This window comes from Aotus nancymaae, unplaced genomic scaffold (assembly GCF_030222135.1).
Source record: "Aotus nancymaae isolate 86718 unplaced genomic scaffold, 86718_ANA_hifiasm-v0.15.2.pri h1tg000016l, whole genome shotgun sequence".
Lineage (NCBI taxonomy): Eukaryota > Metazoa > Chordata > Mammalia > Primates > Aotidae > Aotus > Aotus nancymaae.
The window spans coordinates 39,702,827-39,713,304 of NW_026988428.1; the positions used below are offsets into that span (position 1 = coordinate 39,702,827).

General features: G+C 46.3%; 1 protein-coding gene across 1 annotated transcript; it reads left to right on the top strand.

Annotated features, from left to right (window-relative positions):
- The first annotated feature begins 352 nt into the window (after window positions 1-352).
- PA2G4 (proliferation-associated 2G4) lies at window positions 353-9,689 on the top strand. The gene is made up of 13 exons (XM_012450441.3): window positions 353-617; window positions 2,708-2,836; window positions 3,117-3,222; window positions 3,414-3,483; window positions 3,745-3,837; window positions 5,522-5,585; window positions 5,826-5,904; window positions 6,743-6,821; window positions 6,903-7,036; window positions 7,314-7,408; window positions 7,535-7,662; window positions 8,133-8,186; window positions 8,603-9,689. Exons 1-13 carry the CDS (start codon window positions 530-532, stop codon window positions 8,666-8,668), a joined length of 1,185 nt encoding a protein of 394 aa, XP_012305864.1. The 5' UTR covers window positions 353-529; the 3' UTR covers window positions 8,669-9,689.
- Window positions 9,690-10,478: the final 789 nt, after the last annotated feature.

Sequence of the window (10,478 nt, forward strand, 5' to 3'; positions counted from 1 at the left end):
TCCACCCTTGCCCGGCCGCCTCTAAACCTATTTCCCCGCCGTAGCTCCACCCCTCTCCCCTCAGCCCGCCCCTCTCTGTTATGGGCTCTCGCTCAGAGTTCTCGGTGGAAGTGGTTTTTCCCGGAGAGACCACGCTTCCCCGCAAGCTCCCCAACGGCTCCGCCTTCCCGCCGGAGCCTGACCCTTCCCGGCGTGCCCGGCAATTCCGGCGTGCGAGGCCCTTGGAGGGCAAGGCCCCTGGGCCTGGCTTAGGAGGGCGAGAGGCAGGCTGGGAATTGTAGTTCTAAAGCCCCCGAGGGCGGCTAGAGGCTGGCGGTGAAAAGGACTAGTTGTCCCAGCGTGCCCTGCGCCTCAGCCCGCGCGCTCGCAGCTTCTCGCTCTCGCCAGCCTGCCCGCTCCCTTGCTTGCTCGCGCTTTCGCTCGCCCTCTCCTCGAGGATCTAGGGGACTCTGACCACAGCCTGCGGCTGGGAAGGGGGACAGAGGCGGCGGCTCAGGGGAAACCAGGGTGCAGTGGTGGTGGTAGGAAGATGTCGGGCGAGGACGAGCAGCAGGAGCAAACTATCGCCGAGGACCTGGTCGTGACCAAGTATAAGATGGGGGGCGACATCGCCAACCGTGAGTGCGGCCTCAGGGGTCGGGGAATCAAGGCTGACAGGGAAAGGTGCCGGGCTGGCCCCAAAGAGGCTGGAGCGGAGGGGTCATGCGGAATGAGCTACTGAGGGGTCCGCACCGGTCTTCTGGGGGCGGCGTGGTGGAAAGACCCGGTGTCGCGCCTGGGACCTGAGTGGCCAGGCCCAGGCTGAAGTCTGTGGAGGTGCGGGCCGGCGACTGGGATGAGCGCAGAGAGGGACCCCTGGCAGGCTCCGACCCGAGGCCGTTTGTTAAGAGGCAAGACAGGTTTTCTCCTGTTCCAATCCTTCAATCCCGATTTCTGCTTCCTCTGATTCTGGCAGCGGCGAGGCCACCTCGAAAAGGAAGCGCCCAGCTATTGGCGACAGAAGCGCCCCTCTGTTTTGTCGATTCTCTGGGGCGTCAGGAGCCGAGCCAGCACGTGTTGCTGGGTCCCCTTGCGGATGGCTGGCCCCCTTCTTCCTCCACTACTGTCCCTGACACCAGCTTCCCCGCCACGTGCTTTGCTGGAGGCTTTCCTTCTTTACTTCAGTTCTTATCCTGGTGGGGGCCCCCTCTACCCTTGGGCCAGCTAAGGGGACCGTTGGAGAGCACTCCGGGAGCTTCTGACCCAAGTCTTGGAGATATATATGGCTTTTCTTGAATTTACTCATTACTACCACCTTTCCAATCTATGCAGATAGCCTTAGTTAGCATTCACATTTGTTGTTCTCAGTGACTTGACAACTCAAATGTTTTGGAGTCCCCGTCTTATCCCAACTAGGCAAGCTTGCAAACAGTACTGGAAAAGGGAGGACTGATTTTAGGATTGTCACAAGTCCTTATTCAAGCTGTGCTCTGACGGTCTCAGCAGTAGCCTGCCACTCTAGGCAGATGTCACTTTCTCTTTTCTCTCTTTCCAATTTGCCTTTCCATTTTACTTAAAACTTAGGGAGATACAAACTGCTTGTCCGTGGGCTTTTAAGTGTTTTTTGGGGTTTGTGTGTGTGTGTGTGGTTTTTTGGTTTTTGTTGTTGTTGTTTTTTGAGACAGAGTTTCACTCTTGTTGCCCAGGCTGGAGTGCAATGGCGCAATCTTGGCTCACTGCAACCTCCGCCTCCTGGGTTCAAGCTATTCTCCTGCCTCAGCCTCACGAGTAGCTGGGATTACTGGTGCGCGCCCCTATGCCTAGCTAGTTTTTTGTATTTTTAGTAGAGACCGGGTTTCACCATGTTGGCCAGGCCGGTCTTGAACTCCTGATTGCAGGTGTGAGCCACTGCGCCCAGCTTTTAAATGGTTTTAACAGCAAAGATGGTGGGGAAGTGGTATTTAGGATGCCTCCGGTCCTGTGGGTGAAAATCTGAGTTTTTATCAGCTTTCAAAGAATCACCAAAACTGAGATTTCAAAAATCAAACCTGTGCTTTACAGCACAGTGGACATTTAGTATAGTGCCCTGGTTTTTGGTGCCTGTTAGTATTTGAGATAGTAGTTGGAGTCAGAAAATTTCTTTCTTGCAGTTTATAACTTCAGGCCATTGTGATCTCAGATATAAAGTTTGTAACTTTGGCCTCACATCTCTTTGAGATAAGCCATGATCCCCCGAAATGAAACCCAGGGACCTTAGGTTAAAGCCCCTTTGGCTCATACATTTGTTTATGAGGAAATAAGTCTACATAGATTGAGATTCCTAACACCTAATTAGAATGTCTGAGAAAGGAAGGTGGTAACATTTAATAATGCATCAGCTTCGAGTCTGCAATTCTGTCTACCTTCTTGTTGTCCCTGATACCTATAAATTTCATCTTGTCTTTGCGTGTATGTGGGCATACCTTGGCAAGAACTCTCTGAAGTTCATAACTGTCCTGTTACACCAAAGGTAGCATCTTTGGAAAGTCCAAGGCCTTGCCTAGGAAGATGGATTGTATATACCCACTTGTCACATAATAAGGAAGGGAAGGGAATGTTGTCCTTTCAGCCTCAGGGCAATAGCACTAGAGAGTATTACCAACTCTTAAGTCCAACTTCCAGGTATTCCTTGGGTGGTAACTAGACAATAAATACATACAAGGCTGACATGATGGGATTCTGTCCTCAGGGGTACTTCGGTCCTTGGTGGAAGCATCTAGCTCAGGTGTGTCAGTACTGAGCCTGTGTGAGAAAGGTGATGCCATGATTATGGAAGAAACAGGGAAAATCTTCAAGAAAGAAAAGGAAATGAAGAAAGGTAAAAAAAAAAAAAAAAAAAAGCCCTCACTAATTTCCTGTTTGACCCTTATTTGGTTCTATATGTTTTATTTTTTTCATTGTAATGATGCAGTCTCCACTCCAGCTCTGGTTGAGATATTTGGAAATTTGGAATGGCAAGTGGGATACAAGCAGTTTTCTTCCTAATCCAAACAGATGAAACTTAAGCAAGTCCCTGAAAACATCCTTACACTTTTCTGAAGGGCAACAGGGCTCCCAGGAGACAGCAAGGCAGTAGGCTGATGATTCTTTCTTTACAGGTATTGCTTTTCCCACCAGCATTTCGGTAAATAATTGTGTATGTCACTTCTCCCCTTTGAAGAGCGACCAGGATTATATTCTCAAGGAAGGTGACTTGGTAAAAATGTAAGGTCAAACTGTTTTTTGTTTTTTTGTTTTTTTGTTTTTTTTGGGGCGGGTTGTCCTGAGGGGCTGCCCCCAGCCTAAGGGTGGGGCCGGTGGGGCAGGTCGGTCAAACTGTTTTAAAGCATTTTTCTTTTTTTAAAGCATTTACAAAGTGCTAGTTCCTAACGCAGTACTCTGATCTTGCCTTTCAGTGACCTTGGGGTCCATGTGGATGGCTTCATCGCTAACGTAGCTCATACTTTTGTGGTTGATGTAGCTCAGGTAGGTGGCCTGCTTTTGATCTCCGTTCAGCCTTGGGGGTGGGGGGAATGCGCTGCCATTTGCTTCTCATCCTCACCCCCAATCACCATGTAAGTTGAGAGAGTCTCTAGTGAAGCAAAAGGAGAAGGAGGAAGGTGGTTTTTTTTTTATTCTCCTGTTCATTAGCTGGCCTTCACATATGGGCTCACAGATATTAACCAGATAGCCAGCTGAGTTAACAAGCTTTCCAGGAAGACACTGATTGCATGTCCTTATCTACAGGGCACCCAAGTAACCGGGAGGAAAGCAGATGTTATTAAGGCAGCTCACCTTTGTGCCGAAGCTGCCCTACGCTTGGTCAAACCTGGAAACCAGGTAAGCTATTTTATCCAATTCCAAATTATAAAACAGCTTTTTAAAATTAACTATATTTGGCTGGGCACAGTGGCTCATGTCTGTAATCCCAACACTTTGGGAGGCTGAGATAGGAGGATAGCTTGAGGCCAGGAGTTCAAGACCAGCCTGGGAAACATGGTGAAACCCTGTCTCTACAAAAAATACAAAAATTACTTGGGCGTGGTAACGTGCACCTGTATTCCCAGCTGCCAGGGAGGCTGAGGTGAGAGAATCAGATGAGCCTGGAAGATTGAGGCTGTGGTGAGCTATGATCATACCACTGCACTCCAGGCTGGGTGACAATGAAACTATGTCTTAAAAAAGAAAAAGGAAAAATAAGCATTTGCTGTCCCCACGAAACTGATAAGAATGCCAGGTAAAAAAGGATTAACACTGGACTTAATATCAGAAAACCCAGGCGTAGTGGCACGTTATCTGTAAATCCAGCACTTTGGAAGGTCAAGGTGAAAGGATTGGTTGAGCCCAGGAGTTTGAGACCAGCTTGGGAAACATAGCAAGACCCATCTCTACAAAAAGAAAAAAGAAAACCCAGGTTTATGACCAAGTTCTTTCACTTAACAGTCATTTAACCTGGGGCAAATAATTTAACCTGAGACTCAGTTTCCTTGTCTTCTAGATTGGGATATACATCTGCCCTGCTCACTTGCAAAATTTATCAAATTAGACCATCTTTGTGAAAGCACTGGGTAAAATGATATGCAAGTACAGCTGTTCCTCAGCTTGATGGCGCTTTCAGTAGAAGCTATGCTTTGTGTACCCATACAATCATTCTGTTTTTCATTTTCCATATATTTTGTAAATTACATGAGATAGTCAACATTATTTTTTTTTTTTAAAGACAGGGTTTCACCATGTTGGTCAGGCTGGTCTTGAACTCCCGACCTCAGGTGATCTGCCCGCCTTGGCCTCCAAAGTGCTTGGATTACAGGCGTGAGCCACCATGCCCAACCGATAGTCAACGCTATTATAAAATAGGCATGTTTTAGATAATTCTGCCCAACTGTAGGATAATGTTTTCTAATGTTCTGAGCACACTTACTGTAGGCTAGGCTATGATGTTAGGTAGGTTAGGTGTATTAAATGCTTTTTGGGTTTTTTTGAGATGGAGTCTCACTCTGTCGCCCAGGCTAGAGTACAGTGGTGCAATCTTGGCTCACTGCAACCTCCGCCTCCCAGGTTCAAATGATTCTCTTGCCTCAGCCTCCTGAGTAACTGGGATTACAGGGGTGTGTCACCACACCCAGCTAATTTTTGTATTTTTAGTAGAGATAGGGTTTCACCATGTTGGTCAGGCTGGTCTCGAACTCCTGACCTTGTGATCTGCCCGCCTCAGCCTCCCAGAGTGCTGGGATTACAGGCATGAGCCACTGTGCCCGGTTAAATGCATTTTTGACTTAGTGATATTTTCAACTTATGCTGAGTTCTTTTGAGATGTAACCCCATTATAAGTTGGGAGCATCTATATAAAGTATTTTTAGATTACAAGGATAATCGAGCTATGAAATGAAAATCCAGTGAATGAGAATCATTGGTACTGGATGGAGGGTATTAGAATGCTCTGTTCTTTTATGCTTCTTATTCTCATTGTAGAGAACTTATTAGCTCCTGATATCTCACCTTTTGTTTGATGTTGTACTTCTAGAACACACAAGTGACAGAAGCCTGGAACAAAGTTGCCCACTCATTTAACTGCACGCCAATAGAAGGTGAGAACAGTTAACAGGGTTGAGGGTCTAAGAATGAATGGCTTTGCAGAATTCAGGCTTTTGCTCCCTTGAAGATCTATCCTGGCTATAGCCCAGTCGAAGCCAGAAATCTCAGAGCCCTGTCTTTCCATAGCCAGGTACTTTCTCACTGCCTGCCCCTTCAAACTACTGAAATGGGTGGATTTGGAAACCTTTTGGGGTTCTGGATAGCTTGTTCCATAGGCTATGTCCTGTCTACAGGTATGCTGTCACACCAGTTGAAGCAGCATGTCATCGATGGAGAAAAAACCATTATCCAGAATCCCACAGACCAGCAGAAGTAGGTGCCAACCCCACTCATCACCTTCTACCAAACTAGACTAGTCATCAGGCTTTTTTCTATACTCCCAACTGAACCTTGTCTACCTTCTACTCCTTGCTTTCAGGAGTGACCTATTGCTCTTAATATTCCCTTTCTCTAGGCCAGGCGTGGTGGCTCATGCCTGTAATCCCAGCACTTTGGGAGGCCCAGGCCGGTGGATCACCTGAGGTCATGAGTTCGAGACCAGTCTGGTCAACATAGTGAAACCCTGTCTCTACTAAAAATACAAAAATTAGCTGGGCATGGTGGCGTGTGCCTGTAATCCCAGCTACTTGGGAGGCTGAGGCAGGAGAATTGCTTGAACCTGGGAGGCAGAGGTTGCAGTAAGCTGAGATAACGCCACTGCACTCCAGCCTGGCGATAGAGCGAGATTCCGTCTCAAAAAAAAAAAAATGGCCAGGTGTGGTGGTGTGCACATGTAATCCCAGCTACTCGGGAGGCTGAGGCAGGAGAATTGCGTGAACCCGGGAGGCAGAGTTTGCAGTGAGCCGAGATCACGCCATTGCACTCTAGCCTGGGCGACAGTGCGAGACTCCATCTCAAAAAAAAAAAATTCTTGTCTGTGAGGAACATGAAAATATAAAAAAGAAAAAAATATATAAAAATTAGCCAGGCGTGGTGGCATGCAGCTATACTCCCAGCTACTCAGGAAGCTGAGGCAGGAGAATTGCTTGAACCCAGGAGGCAGAGGTTGCGGTGAGCTGAGATCACGCCACTGCACTCCAGCCTGGGTGACAGAGTGATACTCTGTCTGAAGAAAAAAAAAAACAAAAACCTTTCTCTCTATTTCTTTTAGGAAGGACCATGAAAAAGCTGAATTTGAGGTACATGAAGTATATGCTGTGGATGTTCTCGTCAGCTCAGGAGAGGGCAAGGTGAGGAGAGTACCAGAGTTGGCAAAGAGGGGTGACTGAAAGTGTTTGCCAGACCAAATGTTACTTAAATTACTCTTGCAGGCCAAGGATGCAGGACAGAGAACCACTATTTACAAACGAGACCCCTCTAAACAGTACGGACTGAAAATGAAAACTTCACGTGCCTTCTTCAGTGAGGTGGAAAGGCGTTTTGATGCCATGCCATTTACTTTAAGGTACTACACGTAGCAATGATAGTACTTGGAACCAGTCTGACTCACAGACCATACACCCAGGAACACTTTTTCCTCTCCCTTCCTGCCTAGACTTGTAGCGTGCACGTGCTCACTCCCTCCCTCTCTCTCCCCATCTCCTTCTCACTGAAGGTAATGTAAAAGAGCAATCCTAAGCATGATTTCTGCCTGAGGGTAGGAGCTATTTTAAAATATGAGCAAAATGGTAAGACTTGATGGGGAGTTAAGAATACTTCTGAATATCATCTTCCCCTGCCAGAGCATTTGAAGATGAGAAGAAGGCTCGAATGGGTGTGGTAGAGTGTGCCAAACATGAACTGCTGCAACCATTTAATGTTCTCTATGAGAAGGAGGGTAAGTTCTAAAAAGAGCTTCACTTTGGATTCCCTGATTATATGATATCTTTTGTATAAGTTCAGAAGAGCTAAGTATGACAACAAAGGAGATTTTTATCAAAATACATCTTCATTTTTGCCATAGGTGAATTTGTTGCCCAGTTTAAATTTACAGTTCTGCTCATGCCCAATGGTCCCATGCGGATAACCAGCGGTCCCTTCGAGCCTGACCTCTATAAGTCTGAGATGGAGGTCCAGGATGCAGAGCTAAAGGTTAGTATGAAATAGAAGGTGGCGAGTATGTATATGGTACCTGTCCTGGGAGTGAGGGCTAAATGCCAGCAAAGTCCTGAAAAGAGCTACAGTGGCCAGGCGCGGTGGCTCACGCCTGTAATCCCAGCACTTTGGGAGGCTGAGGCGGGTAGTTCACGAGGTTGTGAGATCGAGACCATCCTGGTCAACATGGTGAAACCCCGTCTCTACTAAAAATACAAAAAATTAGCTGGGCATGGTGGTGCATGCCTGTAATCCCAGCTACTCAGGAGGCTGAGGCAGGAGAATTGCCTGAACCCAGGAGGTGGAGGTTGCGGTGAGCTGAGATCGCGCCATTGCACTCCAGCCTGGGTAACAAGAGCGAAACTCCCTCTCAAAAAAAAAAAAAGAGCTACAGTACTGAAAGTAACCCTTTTTTAAAAATTTCCTCCACATTCCTCAAAATTTGTTTCCTTCTTCCTGTTTTCCAGGCCCTCCTCCAGAGTTCTGCAAGTCGAAAAACCCAGAAAAAGAAAAAAAAGAAGGTGTGTTGTGATCATCCCTCTCTGGCACGGTGAACCTGATCCCTCTTTCTCCCATTGTGTTAGGTCGTGGTGGGATATGGATTTTTGTACAGATACTCCTCAGCTTAAATGATAGGACTTTGTCCCAGTAAACCCATCATAAATTGAAAATAACTCAAAATGGATTAAAAAAAATTTTTTAACTTGGTGCAATGGCTCACGCCCGTAATTCCAGCACTTTGGGAGGCCGAGGTGAGCAGATCACCTGAGGTCAGGAGTTTAAGACTAGCCTGACCAACATGAAGAAACGTCATCTCTTAAAAAAAAAAATTTAAAAATAAATTAAAAATAAAAAACTTTCATCTCTAGTCCGAGACACTACCCCCCAAATAGTTAGAAACTGACACGTCTTCTCCCTCTCCTTTTCTTGCACATAGGCCTCCAAGACTGCAGAGAATGCCACCAGTGGGGAAACATTAGAAGAAAATGAAGCTGGGGACTGAGGTGGGTCCCATCTCCCCAGCTTGCTGCTCCTGCCTCATCCCCTTCCCACTACACCCTAGACTCTGTGAAGTGCAGTTCTTCTCCACCTAGGACCGCCAGCAGAGCAGGGGGTCTCCCTGCCCCCACCCCAGTTCCCCAGCCCACTCCCTTCCAACAACAACCAGCTCCAACTGACTCTGGTCTTGGGAGGCAAGGCTTCCCAACCACGGAAGACTACTTTAAATGAAAAAAAGAAATTGAATAATAAAATCAGGAGTCAAAATTCATCGTCTTCAAGCCCCTCTTTCTAGCCTTTTCTACTACTCTCTGCTTGGTCAAGGTTTGTAGCCCTACCACAGAACAGGGCTAAATTAGCCACCGCCACTGAAAACTCAGCTGAATTTTTTTATACCACTCTGATGTCAGCGTTTTTCCATCTTTTTGGGGCTTTTTCCTCTCTTTTTCCCATTTTCCCCAAGTATTTTATCTGGCTTCAAAATTAGGAGGATTATTTTTCAGATTGTTTTTATTCAGTGTGGCCGATTCCTCGTCTTGATTCAGGTCGTCCAGTCGGGCCCCTCCCATTTTAGGAGTTGGAGCCTTCATTTATGAAGAGATTCTCATCTATGAAATGGATCCTCATTTGTAAATCTTTGTTCTTCCATTTTCACAAAGCTGTAAAGAAATAATTCATCTCAACCTTACCCTTTTCTCTGGAGTCAGTGGGGTCTTCCCTCACTCCATCTTACACAAACCTGAGCTGGAAGCTCAACTGGTTTTGTTCCCTGTTTGAAATATTGTGATCTCCCTCCCTTGAAAGAAAAAGGAAGAACCAGAGGAGTAGACTGACTGAAGATACAACTCCTGGCTTTCTGAAGCTGTGGACTTGGATTGGATTGCTGGGGGTTTGTAGAGAAAGGTGACACATTTAAGCACCTCTGTCATGCTGTTCCAGGAAACTAGGGCTCCCACTAACTTATGAGGTTTTTAAACACATTGAAAATGACATGACATTAAAATAAATTTGGATTTGCTCATAATGTTGTGCTTTGTATGCTGCTTTGATAGAGGTGGGGAGAATGTCAGTTGAAGTAGTTCTGGAACTGTTTCTCCACAGTGCCATGATCTACCTTCCTATAATGAGGAATGTCTTGACTTGCAGAAGACACAAATCCTAGAATCTTTGATGATATAAATTATCTGCTGGAGTTGGGTGATGTAATTTTCTAAGTAGAAACGGTACTCACTGCTAAGATTTATTTGGGGTTAGGACACTTAATGCGTACTGCAAGAACAGCACAAGTGTTTATCTTGATTCAGGAAGCCAGGAAGAATGTCTGGTACGCTAGTTTTCAGGGCCAGACTGAGGTTGGATGGGTAATTAGTTTATCTTGTTACATGTCAGGCATTGCTAAACTGGAGATACAAGTGAACAGAACTGAACACAGGACAAATGTGTAATGATGTATATCCACTGTTAAAATACACAGACCAGTTTCAGAGCCCTAAAAATCCTCTGTGTTTTCCCTGTTCATCCCTCTCTCCTTGATTACATATTTATCTGAAGGCAAAGAATGTACAACACCAAGAGTGAACCCTAGTGTAAACTAAACTGGATCTGGAGCGATAATGGTATGTCAATATAGGTTCAGTTGTTAAATGTACCACTCCGGCAAGGTGGAGGGATGTTTATAAAGAGGGAGGCTAGGCTGGGCATGGTGGCTCACGCCTGTAATCTCAGCACTTTGGGAGGCTGAGAGGGCAGATCACAAGGTCAAGAGTTCCAGGCCAGCCTGGCCAATGTGGTAAAACCCCGTCTCTACTAAAAAT